A 21,211-nucleotide genomic window follows, 5' to 3' on the forward strand; every position below is an offset into this window, starting at 1 on the left:
GTTGCTCCCTGATGCTTGCCAGCCTCCAGAGTCAGGCACACAGCGCAGAGAGTGCTTCTCTCCCACGCGGTAACCTGCAACATTAGCGCTTCCCACTGCACGGCCTCTGCAATTCGGGCTCTGCCTTCTCAAGACTCTCTTAGCAACATCAACTTCTACAGGCATGGCGGTGGTCCTGGCATCCTCCATTCTCTACCCCTGCTGCATACACAGCCGTGGATTACTTCTTCTACTACTACCACTGCTACTCCTTCTGATCTGCACTTGAGGGTGATTTAAATAGTCAGAATTCCTGCTCAGATGTAGGTTGTCAGGAACACTGGACTGCATACTTCAGTTCTGTGCCTCTCTACCTCGTTCCAGTACCTATGGCATTATGGGACTTGAAGCCCCCAATGTTTTTCTTCTTTTCTTTATCACATATTTCAGTTTTAACTTCAACAAACGGACTAGGTTTATAAGACACATCTCTAGATAAAGGTTGTAAAGATATTAATGGTTGGTTCTCAATTGTACAACTCAAACCAAAGGGGAAATCACATCTCTCAGTAGTAATGGTGTTACATTTCTATAATTATGCGGACCATAAGGATTTTCATTACTAACATGTTGGATACCTTTGGGAATAGGAGTCTTACTCTGACAGCAAGTCATCAGGTATTCTGGCATCATGGATATCTCAACCTCTGAAGAAGATGAACACCGTATATGTTCTAGCGAAGCCCTCCTATTCCCTTTGGAGCCACCTTTTCCCAGGTGATCCACACGGCTACTACAACCTCCAGGGTTAGAATCAGGTAGTGGCTGCCTTCCCCTGGCCACATGGGAGGAGTCTTTAGGAAGGGATTATGTGAGGACTCTGCAGGATTCCTCACACTTCCCATACAAGAAAAGGTGAAAGTGCTCTCAAGCCCAGACCAACACCAACCACTCTTTTTAGCCTGTGAGTAAGCCTGCTTGGTGGGGGGCAGGCTTTGGCTTGCATATGAAACATTGTGCCACTTCTGGGACAAGGAAGGGTCATATTGTGCTAATATCACCCAACTGTTTCTTGCAGGAAGAATTACGATCGCCCGCACATGGAAGACCCCCGAAAGCTCGGCAATAGCCCAAGGGTGAAACAAAATATGGGACATTCTGGTGGCAGAAAAAGTCACAGCGGCCATGGAAGGCCTGAAACACAGATTCACGGATATGTGGTCCCCCATTCCGGACTATGACAGGGACTTTCCGGCACAAACCTATAAGCCCTGAGTGCCAAGCCTGGTCCAACGAGACAACACCTAAGATAGGCCTTTCCTTGGCCTAACAATACTGCAGCATCAGGTGGTTGAGGCGTGGGGATGGTAAGCGAGGGTTATGGGAGTGTACTCTTTACACCTTCATTCCCTCTTGTCAGTGAATAAGGATATGCTTGTAACACTGTACTACTGTCCCAGGTACGCAACCAAACCAAAATAAACAATTTTGTCTTTAGGTTTTAAACATAGAAATAAAACATATCCATAATTACCAGTAATATTTAATTATAATACTAAAATAAACTTCTTTAAAGGGATCAATCCGAAAATTATCATAACAGCAATAAAACATGTTCAATAAATGCATATTAACATTGATGTTCAACTCATACTTGTAGACACCCTGCCTCTTTTTAACCAAGCTAAGTGTAGGAATTTTACAACCCTATAGATTACATCCTGGTTATCTGTCTCTTACAAAACAGCTTTGCTTCATTGACAGTACGCATACCAGCTCGGTAAATGAGCCGTTTCAGATATCTAACTCTTCATTATTTGGTACCATCACTATTTTTCTTTTCAATAAGCTTGATGCCATTACTCAGACGGGGGAGATTACTCCTGAGGCTTTCTTTCTTTTCAATACTCTTGATGCAATTACTGAGACAAGGGATATCACTCCTGAGGCTGTCTTCCTATTCAGAACTTTTATTACAATGAATGAGATGAGGGAGATTGCTCCCAATGTCTTCTTCCAATTCAGTACTTTTAATATACTGACTGCGATGATGGAGATTACTCACAATGCCTTCTTGAGCTTCAGAAACCTTCACCAATCACCTACTGGGTCTCCTGTAACTCCCATTACCTCTTTGTTGTTGGAGCCATGTCGCTGGTTCTTGCTGGGGTATCGGGTCGATGCATTGCCAAGGTACATTCTCTCTGCTTCTCTTTTCACTCCCTACTGCTGTGCTTGGGTCCATGGTCCCCATTCAGACGGTATCAGCAATGTTAATGGACCGCCCAGTCCACCTCCTTGAGGTCGCACCACGGCAGTCAGTTTCCAGCTTCCAGTCAGACCTGCTTGTGGTTGGCCTTAAAAGCACTCCTGCAACGGCTGTCTGTATCCTCCCGACTGGAGGTTTGCTTCCCCAACATTGCTTCTTGCTGCCAGGTTTGAACTTCCTGGGCCTGCCAGGCTACATGCCTGCTTCGCTTGCTACACCAGCTTCTTTCCCTCTCATTAGGTCCTTTCTCTACTTTTATTCAATTCGGTTGGTTCCTCCCCAGCAGAGTGTCACAGTCCTTTGTTTGTGTCCATTAGGTCCTCTTCCCAGGTCCGTCTATACTTGCCAAAGGAGTACTTTGTACAACTCCATCAATTTTCTTCTTCACAGTACTCCATGAAGATGACTCTGTACTTGCCAAAGGAGTAGTTTGTATAACGCCATCAATCTTTTTCTTCACAGTACTCCTTGAAGATGACTTGAGAGCAGACTGTAAGTCTATTTTAGTCTTCCTAATTTTGGTGGTATCATTATCTACAGGATGAAAAAAAGAAGTATTGCCATAACATACATTAGTGCTTTCAGATAGTTTCTCTGCATACTTTATAGATTTCAGGGACTCAAGGACAAGACGGTTCTGGTGTTCCATCACAGAACGTGAGTCCTTGTCCCCATGAGCGGAGTCTCTCCCTGTGAGGTCCTGCTTTTCGCCACCCCCAGGCTGAATGCTGTGTAGCAAGTTCACCATCTGTAGCCTCATAGGAAGGGCTCCCGTGGGGATAAGTGATGAGATCCCATGAATAAGAGGATCAATGTGCACATTGAAATCACATATGCATCTCACACATCTGGGGCCAAAATTACTGCTATCGGAAAAGTCAAAAGCTGTTGGTAATTGAAGAGACAGTGACTCAACATGAGCTTGAGAAAACATACTGAGCGAGGATGTTGGGACTGTGGATGGAATGTCATCATCACACATGGTGTGGCCCCTCAGGATTTAAATAGAATTTTGTGTTGTAAATTCACCGTGGGTTGTTTCAGCAGGTCCTCATGATAAGAGTATGATTCTTTATTTCTTGTAGATATGCTACAGTATTGTGACACTTTGTGCCCCAACTGGATATGTGGCTAAGTAGAATCCTTACAAACAGCATAGAACGTGTGCGTGTATCAGCCTGACTCTTCATTCTGCAGGCTGCGACTTGAAAATAAGGCTGGGCAGCAGTGGCAACAGGTCACACATGCACACTTGCAGCAGCACTGGTGTCTCCTTCATGAATGGATTTACTCCAGCTGTGGGGTATGCACTTGCAGACTGTGCTTCCCTCATGAGGAGCAAACCCATATCGTAAGCATGCCGAGGTGTGCTTGCACTGAGAGCCAGGCCTCAGGGCTGCTACTTGCCGGAAGGCCATGAGACCGCCGTCTGGAGAAATGCATGCAACTTTGTCGATGCAGCATGCCAGAGAGAAGCATATGACTGGCAAATCACATGACCACCACAGCCATCACTAGGGAATACTGAGGAGTGCACAGGTGAGTGCAACACCCTTCCTCACCAATGTTGTGTCCCTGCATAGAGTCCAGTCAAAACATAAAGTAATAATGAGAGGACACAGAGGACAATTTCCAACTCCTTAATTCTCTCATCTTCAATTTCATCTGCCCTTTCTTCCCCTTAGTACAACCCTCCATTTCATCACTTATTTACCTCCAACCAAGTAGTGGTGATTCTTCAAAATAATGCCCTTAGAGCTGCGCTAGGTATTTCTAAAAAGAACACATATCTGAGATAAGGAGAAAGAACAACTGACTCATCACCAAAGACAAAATCTTACTAAAAACTGCCTCCTTAACACAAGTGCCTTAACAACGGCGCCCCACGATATCTCACAGAATGATTCAACAGAAAAACATCCAATCGGCCCACCAGAACTGCCAACTCAAACTGCCTGATGGTTCCAAGGTTTAAACTTACCAAAGTGGGAGGGTGTAGCTTCCCATTCAAAGCTGCCCAGCTCTGGAACTCCTTACCCCCCTCCCTGATGGCTCATCAAACTTCCATTATCAACTGGATCAAAGAAAAGGATGGCTAATCACGCAAGGCTCTTGCTCGCTTGCTCACCCTCTGCATTGTATATAGACTTGCTTTAACCCTAGCTGCTAGCCCTCACTAGCCTGCTCTGTAAATAACATCTGACATCTATCTCATCTTTTTACTGTACTGAACATGCCTTTGTATCTCGTTGTATATATTTGTACTTTTCTGTAACCCAAGCTGAAAATTGTCTTGCTCCCCTGCGCCCCGATACCCTCTGGTCTGGCGCACATTATAATAATAACAATAATAATAATAATTTGGCATTTATGTAGCGCTACAAACCCTCAGGTATCTGAGTGCTGCTTATTATTACGCACGGTGTGTGGTGCACATTTATCAACCTCGGAAGGATGAAAGGCTGAGTTTGGCCCTGCCGGGATTCGAACCTGCGTTAGCAGGATGTCAAAGCTAGCGCTCTACTCGCTGTGCCACTTGACCTGAATTTATTATAAATAATAAAACAAACACACATATAAACATCCTATTAACACATTACAGTACGGTTTCCTACTTCCAGACGCCATCGTGTCAGACTTGGAATAACAGCTACTTGATGGGGGGATGGCTAAAAGAGGAAACCTTAATGGGAGAAACCTCTCCTGGAAGCACGAAGGATCTGAGAAGCTGCAGTGGTCAGGTTACACTCCTAGCTGATATGAAGACTTGATTATTCGCAAGCAGGAGGGCTTGTCTACAGTCAGTGGCTAGACGTAGGGCCGCGTCTTGTGAAGGCACAGAATCTACGAAAGGCTAGCCCTGCGCCTTAAAAAGATGTGGTAGTGAAGCTGAAGAGAGGATTGTCGAGGTGAAGTGTCAGAAGTCTGTAGAGCAGCACAGTGAGAGAGCAGTAGGGAAGAATCTGAGGCCATGCCACAGGATTAAGAGGGTACTGTCAGGGAGTTTTTAAATCCATGCAGCAGCACAAAACGGGAATAGCAGGCACAATTCCCTGGTGCTGAATGATGCAAAAACAGAGTTGTTAATAGTTGGCTCACAACAAAGACTAACGAAGCTTTCAGTGTTATAATAATTGTTTGATCACAGATTGCAACCTACCTGTCCTATTGAAGGATAAAACATTAGGAGTAGTTCTTGATCATACATTATCTATGCAGGATCAAGTCAGTGCAATTATTTTTACATCTACATACTATCTGAAGCTCTTGTGCCACATTAAACCTGTTCTTTCTAATGCGAATTGTGCTACCATTGCACGTGCCATTATAGGAGTAAAAATTGATTATGGTGGCAGTGTTTTGGTTGGCACTGCTGAGCAGCATTTGAGGAAGCTGCAAGTGCTACAAAACAGTGCAGTGCAAATTGAGCCTAATATTCAAAGAAGAGCACACATCACTTCAGCTCGTAGGGCACTGCACTGGCTCCCGGTAGAAGAGCGCCTGAATTTTAGAATCCTGGCCATCACACATTAATATATTTATGGCAAAAGTCCTATCTACCTGAAAAATAGGATTCAGTAGAGGCAATGCTCTAGATCACTAGTCAAGGTATGGTGCTCTAGATACCGCAAGCAAAACCTGAGAGGGCAGGAAGATGCTCCTTCAGTTTTTTAGCTCCAACACTCTGGAATAAATTACCTGTTGACCTGAGATTGGATTCCTCTAATTTATCTTTTAAAAAGGCCTTGAAGACCTTCTTTTTTACTTAGCTGTATTGTTCTGCTCAGTTGTTCTTATCCTGCTGATATCCTGCTGCTTTTGATTTTGTATTTTAATTGTCCCTGTTTTTATTCTGGTGGTTTTAATCTGTTACTTTTAGACTGTGTTTTATTGCTTTGTATCTGTGACTTGTATTTGTATTGATTCTTTGTATTTGTTTGGTGTTTTGTGTGCTCATGCTTGCCTTCGGGTCTAAGGTGTGTTATAAATACTCAAACATGAACATAAACATAGGTGGCAGTAGCCCAAGCACGGCAGAAAGAATGTGTGTTGGAAAATGGCTGGGACCATACAGCAATGCCATATGAAATCAGCAGGGAACAGATATATCCAGGACAGGCGCAGCGGGTAGTGAGGAATGCAGATCAAAACCATAACGCTGGGGAACAGGAAAGCAAGCAACAGTGCAAGCAAGAAAGGGAGTAAAAGCAACAATACTTGTGCGGAGCATCAGCCCAGAAAGAAGAGCATTGCAACACAGTGGACTTCAGAACAGCTGCAATAAAAGAAATTTTCCTGCACTGGTCTCACCCGTAAACAAAAGGGGATTATTGTATGAAAACCTTCGTTCAGTCAAAAATCATTATCATTGAGAAATCTAACATATACTTGCAGTTTCTCGATTGTACCATTACAGGTGATGAAAATATCTTTCATGTACCGTTTTGCTCAAGGTACGCCCTACAAGGAATCCCAGTCAGCGAGTGGGCTCGTGGATGGAACTTGGCATCGGTAGATGACTATCAATGTATACATATTCTCTGCAAAGCTTTCCTGTTGCTAGTTTTCTTCAGGTGGCTTCCTCTTTCCCTCATTTCTAATGCAATACCTTTCTTAGTGGACTACACTGGGGACATCTCACTGAAGAGATTGACCCTGGTTGTGGTGGAGTAGTCTCGCTTCAGATTCTGGGCGAGCTTTGTGGGATCACCCAAACACCACCTCATGGGTTACATCACGTAGTTGGTGATTTTGCCTGTCCTTCCCCCCCCAAAAAAACATTTTCCAGTCTGCCTTAATGGTCTCCCCAGAGGTTGCTCTTTCACACTATAGTGTATATTAGTGGTGAGTGTCCGACTATCCACAAATGGAACAGGGCTCGTTCTGACTTTCATCCTGGTAAGCCTCGGGGTGGGAGGGTCTCTGCCCCCCCACTCCGATAGGTTCATGACCTTGAACTTGTCACATCTGATACTTGTTGCCTTCCATTCAATTGGTGAAAATATAGCTACAAGCACGCTGTTTTCCTCTTACTATAAATTACTGGAAGTATTTAATTATTTAGCAAGGTAGTTCATTGTGTGATTTGTGTTCTTTTCAAGTCATTGCAACTAAACATATTGTTCTTAAAAGACAAACATTAACACACATTTCTACCAACTAAATGAGAGTGGTACGTGGTCAAGTGCCTGAAGTGCAGACATGGCCTAAATCCAGTTTTACCAATAAACTGAAAAGTGAGATCCTGGGCAAATAATTGTATCTCACTGTGCCTTCTCTGACACAACTGGAAGTTCATAGAAATGATTCAGGTCATATTGTATATTATTTAAAACAACATTTTGTTACTGCAAGTAGAATAATGATAATAATAATAATCCTAATAAAACAAAAAAAAAGTATTAATACAATTAAGTGCCATTTCCTTTGGCATAATTTTATGTAATGTCATCATGTCTCTGATGTCAACACAGGTGCAAATAAGGGAGCCTCGTTCACTCGTTGCTGCACAGGGCCTTTCAAATCCTAGAAGCGATCATTGAGTAAAGGGCGCGGCCATAGAACCATGTGAGAAAATTAGGGCTGCCAGTGAACTTCGCTGGAATGTTGGCAATGTTACAAGATATCGCTGTTTTAATGTCTCTGGGTTCTTAACTTTCTCTTCTTTGCTGTAGGAGTATTTTGTACAGCACTGTTCCTGTGGCGCTGCCAGGGCCTTGCGCAATTCGTACCAGGAGGTTAAAAAGCATTTTAATATGAGGAGTCGACCACACAGTATGTTTATTCAGAGTGGAAATCTCTCAGACCTTTCGATGATCCCTGAAATGGGCGGAAACTATGAACACTTTGGCTACAAAGGTTGGTATTTATAACCTGTTGTGGGCTCTGCCAAAATGTCTGTGATGTTGTTTTAAAACTAAAATATTCCTTTTTATGGTTTAAGATTAGAAAAATCGTTGCTAAAGTTTAAAAAAATGACATGTTTAAAATGACTTTTGTAAAATAGCATTCATAACTACTTGAAAATTTAACGTACCCAATCTCACTGATCTGAGACCGTGAGTAACTGATTTGATTTTGTGAGGCATATGAGCTATGTGATAAATGTAAGAAAACCCATGAGGTGAAATATATTATTGATTTTTAGTGACCTCCAAAATTGAGACTCGTGGAAGCTTACTTGCTTTTCACCATTGAAAAGAAATCTTTCATTACCACATCTGGTTACCCTGTGCTTAAGAATGGTAAGGTAAACCCTTTCTCGACAGACGGCCATTTTTCAAATAAAAACTAATATAGAACCTCTAGTTATCTCCCAAGCCATGACGAGCTAGCATAGACAGAGCAGAAAACTCCTTTACGCACAATTTGTCATATACATATGTATATATATATATATATATATATATATATATATATTCACTATTCATTAACAAAAAACATTGTTAAAGGGACATTGTGGTTAAGTTTCACTAGCTAAAACCTATGAAATTCAATAGAAAAACGTTGTTACAGGTAAAACCAAAAAAACAAAATTTGCCAGTATGGTAAGCTAAGAAACTATAACTTGCGCCACCAGTGTGCACTGCAAGGACTAACACCCATGACATCAAAGATGCCATCACAAATGTCATTGATGACATCACTGATGACATCACATGTGTGCTGCCTCTTTTTTTGTTTACTGACATGAGTAGGCCAGGTGCTTTACTTCACTAACAGTCAGGCACTAACAATTCAAAAAGTTCGATCTTTGTGTATGGCACCCTTCTCATGTGTTCTTGCACTACTTTCCTCAGGGTTCACTCACATCATATGATACATATACATATAGGGGAAGAAGAAAGCCTAAAACACAGCAATCATTTCTGTGCATGAAGATAATCAGTTATGTTATGAACAGTTTCTGGTAATACTGATACTTTTTTGCTTACTGTAATTTCCCTGTTTATGCTCATATTTGTATGCATTGTGGTGTCTTTATGTTTTCTGTGCAGTAGTACAATTATGTAGTTATTAAGGCAATGGTAGCTACTTCTTACATGTTTCACAGTACCCAAAACTGTAAAACGAAAGCATTCATGATTTCACTATGTAACATGGGAAGATTTTCAAGATTAGACTTCTATGGGGCATGGTGCAGACAATGGCCACATGACCACATGAGTTGGTTCATGTACTGCATAGAAGTCTGTAATACAATGGTGTGTATAGCAATGCATTGCGCAATGAACTACTTATCTCATGATGATCTTTGATAGTTTTCTGCCACCATTACAATAACAATCCCTTGTGGAGGCTTTCCATGAAAACTAAATGCACATGTGATGTCACCAGTGATGTCATTAATGAGATTTGTGATGGCATCTTCGATGTCATGGGTGTTAGTCCTTCCAGTGCACACTGGTGGCGTGAGTTATGGTTGCTTAGCTTACCCTAACTGGCGATTTCTTTTTCTCCAGTTTTACCTGTAACCATAATGTCTCTGTAACAATGTTTTCCATTGAATCTCATAGGTTTTTGCTAGTGCAACTTAACCATAACATCCCTTTAACAACTTTTTCTGTTATTGAATTTCATAGGTTTTTAGTATGGCACTCTAACCAGAACGTTGCTTTAACATAATGTTTTCAGTAAAGGCAATAGTTTTTTAGTAGCGTAACTTAACCATAATGTCCCTTTAACAACGTGTTTTCAGAGAGTACGGACTGGAAAGTACCAAGACCAGAACGCCACTACAATGTAGTAAGCACACTGAAGTTTGTCTACTAACTGCATAGGTGCTGCAGTAAATAATAGTAGAGGAGCATAATGTCTCATTTATTACGGAGCAATGGCAAGCACCTTAGAGTGGCTAGAAGAAAATTCCCCTTGTGATGCAATGACTTACACTACTAACCCCATTGGTATGCACAGTACTGTGAAGCGTACATTGGGCCTCATTACGACCCTGGCGCTAATGGTTTAACGGCGCCGTAAAGAGCGTCGGCGCCGTTAAACCATTAGCTCCTGATTACAAGATCCCTCAGCGGGTTGGGGGCTTTAATGCCTGCTTTTTGCAGGCGTTAAAATCCAACCCGCTAAGGGACCTTGGAGCTAATTACGGCAACCGTAATTTACAGTGCCGTAATTAGCGCCTTCCCCATCCCCATTATGCCCTATGGGGCAAAATGGGGATGGGGAAGGGCAAATGGTGAATGGGGAATTACCGCCCCCGCCAACCTTGTGATGGGGGCGGTAATTCCGCCATCCACCATGCCGGAGACCGGCATGGACAATGGTGCTAATAGCACCATGGTCCAGCGCCTGGGTCGTTATGAGGCCCATTATGTAATATATATTGCTATATCTACAGCAAACACATTTTCTTTTCTGTGAGAGAACATATTGGAAAGGAAAGCAAGGCAGCACAAGTGACAACCCTTCCACAACAGCACACAGCCATAACAAAGGAAAGAAACTCTGTGCATAGCAAAAAGGACAGACTGGAAGACAAAGTGGAAAAATTGGTGAACAATTGGGCTGGCTGAAAGTTTGCATACAAGGGTGTATTATTGACAAAATGAAACAGCTCTAGCAGACCTGCACGTTTACATGTCAAAGGGTGTCATCCCCTCAAAATCTGTGTGATGGGAGACGTTAAGGTGATACCTCAATGTCTTTCTCCCCTCACAACCAATTTGAGGAAATCCCCAATTCCCCACAGTAAGTATCCACTTATGCTACCCGTTCCCTTTCCTAATGGTGTGTATGAATGTGTACAAGTAAACGTTAATAAGTGAAAGGTTGTTGCATGTATATGTAATATTTTTTTTGTTAAAATGCTGTTCTCACTCAGCAGCACACAGTCCTCGTTGGAATGAGTGCAATTAAGGAAAAGGTAGGTGTCCTACGGTTACCGCAGTTGCCTGGCCTATCCACAATGACAATGGGGGCATGCGTACAACGCCAGCACGCTCTGCATGTCCTCAAGTTGTCCTCCACCTACGATGACGTGTGGGGGGGACATTTGGTCGTTGTGCAAGTACACGCATGTGTATCTGTTCCTCTGTGTCCTGATAACAATGCCACTGTGCAGCATATGTGAACGAACGTTAATTAGGTCGCGGAGCCCACCCACAGCCTACAGGTACTTATAGAGATAAACATCCCCCCTGCTATACCCTATAAACAGCCAGCATCTCCCGAAATGCTTGGCACATGTATGGTGCCCTATTATTCAGTATAGAAGTGGCAACGGTATGCACATTCGCACAACATATTCTGCCCAAAACGCGTCCTGCGGACAGCAGTTTGAAAGCAGAGCAGTGGCGACGTCACCATGCGACCGCACCCACGCTGCGCATGGGCCCTTATTTCAGTGACACGATCTAGACCCATGGACAGCGGCAAAGTACAGTGTTGAGGAATCTAGGGAGTGTTTTTCAGAAAGTACACGCTTACAAACACACCACAATGGGCCGTTGTGCATGCATGTCGGTTTTTGAACAATGTAGGCCTGTTTTCTGGGTGCAAGTTCTCCACAGCAGCCCTACAAAAGGCCACACCCCAGAGCTGCTCTGCAATCTGTTTGCAGCTTTTCAGAACACATTAGCAGGCCACATAGGTTTGGCGTGTAAGTGATGTTGGACCAAATGGGATGTGCTACATTGTGTTTGCAAGTAATTGCAACCATGTCAGTCCAGCTCAGTATGCACAGTAATGTAAACAATTAAGAACGGCCCTTCCTGTGACCCACACCCGCAGGTGTGATAGTCCCCACTGTCCCAATGTCATGGGTAGCAAGCTGAAACCGGGACTATGTGCATGTGCATTTCCCCAAGGACTGCGAGGCCGTGCCCCAATAAAGCAGAAACATTCCTTCTTCCCTTTCTACTGTCTTCTTTCCAGCACGCCATCATTGCGTACTGTTAAAAAGTTCCACATGCATCCACCAATAACATTGAAGAGCTCCCCATGTAACAGTATCAGTTCTGTACAACAGTCCTCTGCGTACACACCACGCCCAGAAATGTTATTGCGTAATCCCTATGCCCCCACTGTCCCATTTCCATTACTGCCATCCTGTAAATCCCGGATGTGGCTTTTGTGCTGTGTGCGGGCGTGGTAACCCGTGGCAACCCAGGTCTGAAAAGAGCTTTTTTTTGTAGATGCTTCTGGAGAAACACCTTTTTTCGGTTTTTATTTGATTTTGTATTTTTTTGTGCTCATATTATTACAGTAAACTCTTCAGCACATCCTGTAGACGAGAAAATAGAAGTGCATTACCAATGGACGACAACAAAATGCCATTTGCTTGGAACAACTCTGCATTTCTACAACTTAGGGGGTCAGTGTTGCAGAAGAACATCCCACGAACTGGCAAAATAAGTATACATGATTCTTTTGATGAGACCCCTTCCGACCTTTAGCTGGCGACAGCAATCATTGGAATAAGTGCATAGTAATCTTGGTGGTATTCATGAGAAAAGCACCTTGGCAGTGGGAAAAATACGCTTCACTACTTTCATCACCTTCTTGAGTTGACGGTACAGACGGGAACAAGGCATGGAACACAAATGCAACGCTCCATAATGCACAACCACACTATGCACAGTAGCTAAAGTGGCTACTCGTCGACATAATTCAAGCACAGCGCTGAAGCTGCACACATCGCCACAGCATCACAAAGCCTCCAATCCCTCAGAATAAAAATTGCCCTGAAAGCCTTTTTCGGTATACTGCAACAGATTTTCCACAAAGGCATCACCTACTATCAAGACAGTGCGTCTCTCCATCTCTGCCTGCTACTGTCAGTACACAGAGTAATGGGAAAATATATTTCCACCCTTTCCTGTGACGCACACCCTGAGCACCTGATTGGACAATCCCCACAGTCCCATTTCCATTGACCAGTATGATGAGAAGCACAGATTGTGGCAAGTGTAATCCTGAAAGTATGGTGGAATCCGCTACCTTTTCGTGATAGTGAGGGGGGGGTGGCGGGGAGCAATATCATGCTGGGTAGGGGTTGGGACTTCCACCGTAGATGTATAAAGTGTTTTTTTTTTTTACGTGTGTGCGAGTAACTTTTTTTGTTTTTTTCTCTTTATATGTGTTTCTGTTTGCATCTGCTCACATTTCTACCACATTCTGATCAAAGCTTCTAGCACAGTGTAAAAGAAAACAGCATTGCCAATGGCGCTCAAATAATTCCCATTTCTACGGAACCACTGCATATTTTGCAACCTCATGATCTCATAGTGGGTGGAGAACATGCCAACAGTCTGCATAAATTCACACATGCTTCTGTTTATAACACACCTTATGACATCTCGCTGGGGACAAATTACACCGGCATGGGCCCATACTCCACTTGGTGTTATGCATGAGAAAACGACCTTGGCAGTAGGAAAAATCTGCATCACTGCGTTCAGCAACCACTTCAGGTGACAGATTAAGCATCCACACGACATGTAACCCAAATGTAGATTTCCATAGTGCACCACGACAAAGTCTACGTTCATGTCGTAGGCCACATATCTGCAAAGGCGGACCATCCCACCAAAACTGCAGTCTCCCCGACAGCCCCAGAAGGCGTCCACTCCTTCCGACCCAAAATTAACAGCAACGCCTCTTTGCACACAACACCAGTGCAGATGGCGCACAAAGGTATCACCGACGATAAGCACTGTGCGTCTCTCCATCTCAACCAACCTCACGACACAGTATTGAGAAGAAATGGTACCGACCCTTCCGGTCAACCACACCCTAAACACCTAATTGCCTGTTTCCCACAATTCCATTTCCATGGCCACCATGCTCATAATTTCAGGATGTGGCACGTGCGCTTTCCCATCTACAGTGAGGGCCACGGCCCAGTAAAGAAGACACAATACTTCTTCCCTCCGCACTGGAATTTTTGCACTCCCTCATTGGGTGCTGTCAAATTTTCAAACACGCATGCAGCAATCACATACAAAGCCTATGCATTGCACACTATCATTTCTGTACACCACTCCATATTTACTGTTAAACACTCTCAGTGCACATTCCATTTCATTCCAAAGCCCCTCCACCAGAAACCTCCTGAAGCGCAGCCAGCACACCTTTGGCCATTAACACAAAAGTGCAGCCCTTGCCCACACCCATCAAAACACTATGGATCCATGCATGCAACCATGTGGGCAGCTAACATTATGCACAAACGTAACATACGTAGCAGCACTTCTACCCACACCAGGAAACACCCATTCACGAAAAAGTGTCACGATTTGCAGAATCCACAAACATACCACAGACTGCACCACCCCTACCCACTGCCATTCACAAAGTATTGTGTCACTGGCAACCTAAGCACAACATCTTCACAACATTGGGTCTACTTCAATACATCTCCACACAGCAGAGTAACCAAGCACATATAAGCTGCACTTCAACCATACCCTCTCCCATACTCACATTATATAAACACTGCACCCTGTGGCCACACTGCACAACTTCTCACTGCACCATCTCCTGCCATACACCAAATACTGTACCATGTTGCAACTATCACCACAAACATGGAATGCACAAGACACGCTTTTCAACTCAGTTGTGCTGCTGTAGCACGTCTACAATGTGCTCCACACCCCTTCTCCAAAGATCACCACCCTGTGCCTATAAGCTGCACTTCAACCATACCTTCTTCCATACTCACATTATATAAACACTGCACCCTGTGGCCACACTGCACAACTTCTCACTGCACCATCTCCTGCCATACACCAAATACTGTAGCATGTTGCAACTATCACCACAACCATGGAACGCACAAGACAGGCTTTTCAACTCAGTTGGGCTGCTGTAGCACGTCTACAATGTGCTCCACGCCCATTCTCCAAAGATCACCACCCTGTGCCTGATGCACTGTCAAACCTGCATTGCTGCAGTGGGTGTGCTCCTTGCACACATTTCCCGCACTGTAATGCAACCATGCATGTCAGCATGTCACCAACTACCACTATGCACATACGCACCACTGGCACCAGCACTCCTACCCAACCTCTGCACCGCAAAGGAGCTATACAGCATAAAATGCAACAGTTACCATCATCTACAAACATTACACTGTCTCCGGCACCCCTACGCCCTTTCATTCACATACTATGGTCTTACCCACTTCTACTCAGAAAGTATTGTATCACTGCCAACCTAACCACAAAATGTTTACAACATTGCCACTACTCCAAGCAATCTGCACACAGCACACTATCCAAGCACATATAAGCTGCACTTCACCCATACCCTCTTCCATAATGGCAGTACACAAACACTGCACCCAGTGCCCACACTGCATGACTTTCACTGCACCATCTCCAACCACACATGAAAAACTTGACCATGTTCTAACAGTGGCCTCACCTGCGAAACCAAACATACACGCATGGCAGCTCACTTCTGCTGCTCTATTTCGTCTAATATGTGCTCCACAACCATTCTGTACAAGTCACCACCCTCCAACTGATGCAGAGTCAAAAATGCATTACTGCTGTGGGTGTGCTCAAGCCCTAGGCTCTTGAGTGCATGGCCTACGGCCATGCACCCAATAGTCTAGGCCTTCAACACACTCACCACAACATAATGCCACCATGCATATCACCATGTCACCAACAACGACAATCCACATACACACCACTGCCACCAGCACTCCTACCCAACCTGCGCACCGCCATGGAGCTATGCAGCAAGAAATTGCAACAGTTACCACAATGTAGAAAGAAAACACTGTCTCCTGCACCCCTGTGCACGTTCATTGACATACTATGGTCATACCCACTTGCATTCACAAAGTACTGTGTCACTGCCAACCTACCCACATACTGTTCACAACATTGGCCCTACTCCAACCAATCTGCACACACCACACTATGCAAGCACTGTCTCAACTGGATGCAGATTCAGACATGCATTGCAGCGATGGCTGTGCTGAAGCCCTAGACTCTTGAGTGCATGCCCATGGCATATGGCCTTCGGCCATGCCCCCAATAGTATAATCCTTCAACAGACCCACTGCTACTTCATGCACCCATGCATGCCACCATGTGCCCAACTAACGCAATCCCCCTGCAGAGCACAGCCACCCATGCTCCCACCAAACCTATGTCATGTGCAATTCACTCCCCTTCTGAAATGCACCTGCCACCACTCACCATGGAAAGAAGTTGCCGCAAACAGGTCGTGGCACAAGCTATCAAGCCATTACAACAGCTGCCTACAATCACCACACAAAGTAGTCGCCTGTCTAGGTACCCGTGAATACGCAGGAATACTGCAGGCACTCCTCTGGCTTCTTCCACCTATTTACATACATCACATGACCCACTTCTTGCCCTTTCCCTCCCTTATTGCTACCAACACATGGCGTACAGTATATTTTCTAGACCCTTCTGCCGGCGCACTGTCCTCCGATATACCATGACGGCGTTAGTCAACATTTTTTGACTCAAAGCACGCTTCTCTCCAGCCAACCACCGGCTGCGTCCAAAGTTCTCTAACAGCAAGCCGTTGCGCAAGCCAATGGCACTTCTGTCCATGGAGCGAACAGGGAAATGGGTCCGCAGAGCGGACCCAGATATCACAAATTTGTAGAGACGTACATTTCAGTTGTTTTCAACAAAAGTACTGATCAGATGCCCACCAAACACACAAAGGCACGCTTTCTGACCCAAGACCCTGCTCCTGCTGCAAATTTGGTGCAAATCCGTCCAGCCGTTCGGGCTGTAGCCGTGCGCATAGTTTTTGCCCATTCAGTCTATGGAAAAAAAATAGGGACACCCTATAACTTAGCCCTGCACAAAACCTCGCCCAACTTGGTGAAAAAATTCAGACCCGGCCATATACTTTTTTTGCAAAGTTTGGTGACTATTCCTCCAGGGGGAGGGAAGATATAAGCTGCCAAAAAAGTGGTCTTCCTATGAGTTTAGCAACTTAACCATAAAAACACGGCTGCTACCGTGCCATGTTTTTGCCAGGTTGGGTGAGGTTTCGTGCAGGGTGTGGCAAAGTTATAGGGGGGGTCCCAAACATTTTTTTTTCTCCATAGACTGAATGGGCAAAAACTTTGCGCACGGCTACATCCTGAACAGCTGGACGGATTTGCACCAAATTTGCAGCAGCAGAATCCAATCAGTACTAACTGAAATGTACATCTCTAAAAATTAGTGATATCTGGGTCCGCTACGCCGACCCATTTCCCTGTTCGCTCCATGGACAGAAGTGTCATTGGCTTGCAGAACGGCGTGCTGTCTGAGAACTTTTGACGTGGCCGGTGGTTGGCTGCGGATAGTGTTGTGGTGTGTGTGGCAAGGCTCTAAGCCATTGTGTGCATGGCTGGGTCTCTTGTACGTAGCAGTGTGTGCACTAAAATTAGTCATATGTGGCTCTGCTCCGGCATCCCATTTCCCTGTACTCCACGCGGTAAAAATTTTGATTGCAACGCATTGTGCAGTGACGGGATGTGTGTCAAAAGTGTTCCATGACGGAGGCATGTTTTATCGGAGGACGATGCAGTGTCGAAAGGGCCTGAAAAACATAGTGTACAGCATCTGGTGGTGGGAAGAAGGGATGGAAAGGGTGCCGGAGTGAGAAGTTCTTCATGTGATATATCTCATTAGAAGAAGACAGTGGTGTGCCAGCGCTATCCATGCATGCTCCGCCAATGCAAGGATACCTCTACAGGCAACAATCTTGTGTGGTCATTGCAGGCAGCCTTCATTATAGCATGCCAGCTGCAGCAGCGATGACTTTCTGTGATGAGTGGTGGCAGGCACATTTGCAGAAGGGGAGTGCATTCCACGAGACATGAGGATTTAAACATAGTGTGTACTATGGTGTGCTGTGTGAGGTAAGTCCGTAGCCCCATCAATGCATGGCTGCAGCCCTAGCACAGAAAAGTATGCGCATTTGTTGAAAAGGTATGTCCACTGGTTGAAAGTAGGTGCCACATTGTTGCTTTTTGTGTGTGGTTTGGCTGCAGTGCACACAATGTTGGTTGCATGGGTGTGGTGATTGGTAGAACAACCTACAATTGTCGTTGTATGGGTCGAGATGCTCCAGTGACCAGTTGTGCAGTGTGTCCACTGGGTGCACTAATGGAATAGTGTACATATGGAAGAGGTCACGGTGCAACTGGTTCTTATATGTGCTTGCGTAATGTGCATTGCGCAGATTAGCATGTGTTTCAGTGCACTACGCACCGTTGGTTCTATGCACGTACTAGAGTGTTGGGAGCAGGCCCAATGTTGTGAAGATTGTCTTGTTTGGTTGGCATGCTTATAATGCTTTGTGATTGGAAGTGGGCAGCGGTGCCAAACACAGCAATATTTTTCTGCATTACGGTAAGTGGAACACGTGTCCTTGCCTCCCTGCTTTATGGTGCGGCGGTTGGGTGGAAGTGCTGATGTGTATATTGCCTTTGTGATTTCTGGCACATGCCTACATGGTTGCTTGCATGGCTCTGTTATGTTGTGGTGAGTGTGGCCAAGGCCTAGATGGTTGGGTGCATGGCCGAAGGCCGTAGGCCATGCACCCAACAGCCTAGGCCTTCATTACAGCCACCGCAACATAATGCAGCGATCTCCTTGTCTCTCTGCATGCATTTGAAGTTGGTGAGTAGCACACAATGGTTGCGGAGGACATTGTACACTTGGTAGAACAGCAGAAGTGAGCTGCTATGCGTACATTAGCATATGGTGTTCATCACTGCCCATGTTGCACATTCGGGAGCCACATGTCACCAGTTGTGTTTGCTATGTATAGGCCCTTATAAGACCCTTGCTTAAGAAAGTGTTTGAACACATTGCCCCATGAAAGTAAGTCACCAGCATCAGAAAGTTGCAATATGGACAATGTACACAGCCACTCACATACCGTTCAGCACAGACAACACAATTGCATGGCGCCATGCATGCAAAGATGTGGCCAGGGTGAAAGTTGGCAGGCGCAATTGCAGATGGGGAGTGCATTTCACATGACATGAGGAGTACAACATGGGGTGCACTAGGGGGTGCTGTGTGTGGTCTGGCCCTAGCGTCTTGGATGCATGGCTGGAAGCCTTACAGGAACAGCTATGTGGGTTGCTTTCAACTACTCTTCAGAGTTTGCGTTTCATGTGTGGTTTGTGAGTTGTGCATGCATTGTTGATTCCATGGGTGTGCTCATTGTTAGTACATGGTACATTTTCCAGTGCATGGCAGGGGCTTATGGAGTGAACAGTTCTGCAGTGTGTCCACTGAGTGCTGTCGTGAGAAGGAGTGTGTGTACCAGTGCATAGGGTTCACCTGCATAGTGTATGTGCTAGGGTAGTGTGCATTGCGTAGATTACTAACTATTGGACTGCACTTTGAAGTATTGTATCTTTGCAGTTGGTGGAGTGCTGGGAGGAAACAAAATATTGCCACCTGCAGTTCATGGTGCTGGGTGCCGTTCTGGGTGAATGTGGATGCTGAAAGCGTGGATAGGTTTGGAGAACTGTTACCTAGAGGTGTTTTCACATGACACAAGACCTGTACTGTGAGTGTGTAACGGTACGTCTGCAGTGCTGTACAGACATGATAATGTTCGATGTGGAGGACTTGGATGTGAATGCTACATGCGTGTGTGACTATTTAATACTATCTAATGCAGGAGTGTTGCAAAAAGAATAGTGGAAATGAAAGCAGGAGTGGCTATGCTTTACTGGGGTGTGGCCCTCGCTGTAGCTGGGAAGGCACACGTGTTACATTCTGCCCTTCTCACCATGGTGCCTTTGCAAATGGAAATGTGGGGATTATCCAATCAGGTGTCGAGGGTGTGCTTCACATTAAGGGGCAATGATATATTTCCCGAAACCTTGCTGCAGTGAGGTTGGCAGGGATGCACAGATGCCCAGTGTTGATCGTGGGTGATAGCTTTGTGCAAGATCTGCACAGGTGTGCTGTGGAAAGAGACTTTGATATTAACTTTCAGTTGGAAGGAGTGGAGGCTTTTTGGGGCACAGTGTATGAGTGGGGTTTCAGTGCCATGGTTCTCCTTTGTACATGTGTGACCTTTGTCGGTACCGTGAATGTTGTGGTCGTGGATTATGGAGCACTACATTTGGGGTATATGTTGTGTGCACATTTGCTCCGTCATCTCAAGTAGTTGATGACAGCAGTGATGCAGATTTTTCCCACTGCCAGGTTGATTTTCTCATCCATACCACCAAGAGATGCATGGGACCATGCGGGTGTAATTTGTCCACAGCCAGAGGTCGGGATGTTTGTTTGTTTGTGCATTTATTTAGTGCTACGAACCCTCAGGTATCTGAGCGCTGCTTATTTCCCACGGTGTGTGGTGCTCATTTATCGACCTCGGAAGGATGAAAGGCTGAGTTTGGCCCTGCCGGGATTCGAACCTGCATCAGCAGGCTCTGCACGGATGTCAAAGCGAGCGCTCTACTCGCTGTGCTATCTGACCAGCACAGAAGCATGTGTGACTTTATGTGCACTGCTGGGATGTTCTGCACCGACTATGACAGCATTAACGAGCAAGATTTGCAGTGATTCCAAGGAAATGGCATTTTTTTTACCTCCATTGGCATGAAGCGTTGCAGAGAATCCTGTAGAAATGTAAGAGAAGAGTTGACGTTCAGTCTGTACATGTCAGCAGGAGAAGCAAACAGAAACTTATCAAAAGAGATTAAGAAAAAAAATGTATGCAAGCAAGTACATAACAAAAACAGGACAAAATAAAATAAATACAAAAAATACATTTTCTGAGACAGTACTACAGACCCAAGCTCCGACCCTGTTTTACATCACCTCCCTAGCACAAAAACTCAGCGGATTACACTGTACTTTCACGATTACACGTGCCACATCCAGCCATTTTCAGGATGGGAGCCATGGAAACAAAACTGTGGAGTGAAAGACACTGCTGTATAAGGTTCATGGTTCTGGTGTGTACGCAAACCCTATGGCA

General features: G+C 44.9%; 1 protein-coding gene across 1 annotated transcript in view; it reads left to right on the forward strand.

The window, feature by feature from the left end:
- Positions 1–21,211, forward strand: part of LOC138472433 (uncharacterized) — a 927,133-nt gene that overhangs the window by 747,581 nt on the left and 158,341 nt on the right. Inside the window, exon 4 of the mRNA XM_069610598.1 lies at positions 7,924–8,107. Coding sequence (XP_069466699.1) covers positions 7,924–8,107 — 184 coding nt within the window. The remainder of the gene's footprint in view (positions 1–7,923; positions 8,108–21,211) is intronic.

The sequence above is a fragment of the Ambystoma mexicanum genome, chromosome 8 (assembly GCF_040938575.1).
Source record: "Ambystoma mexicanum isolate Mex_15411 chromosome 8, UKY_AmexF1_1, whole genome shotgun sequence".
Lineage (NCBI taxonomy): Eukaryota > Metazoa > Chordata > Amphibia > Caudata > Ambystomatidae > Ambystoma > Ambystoma mexicanum.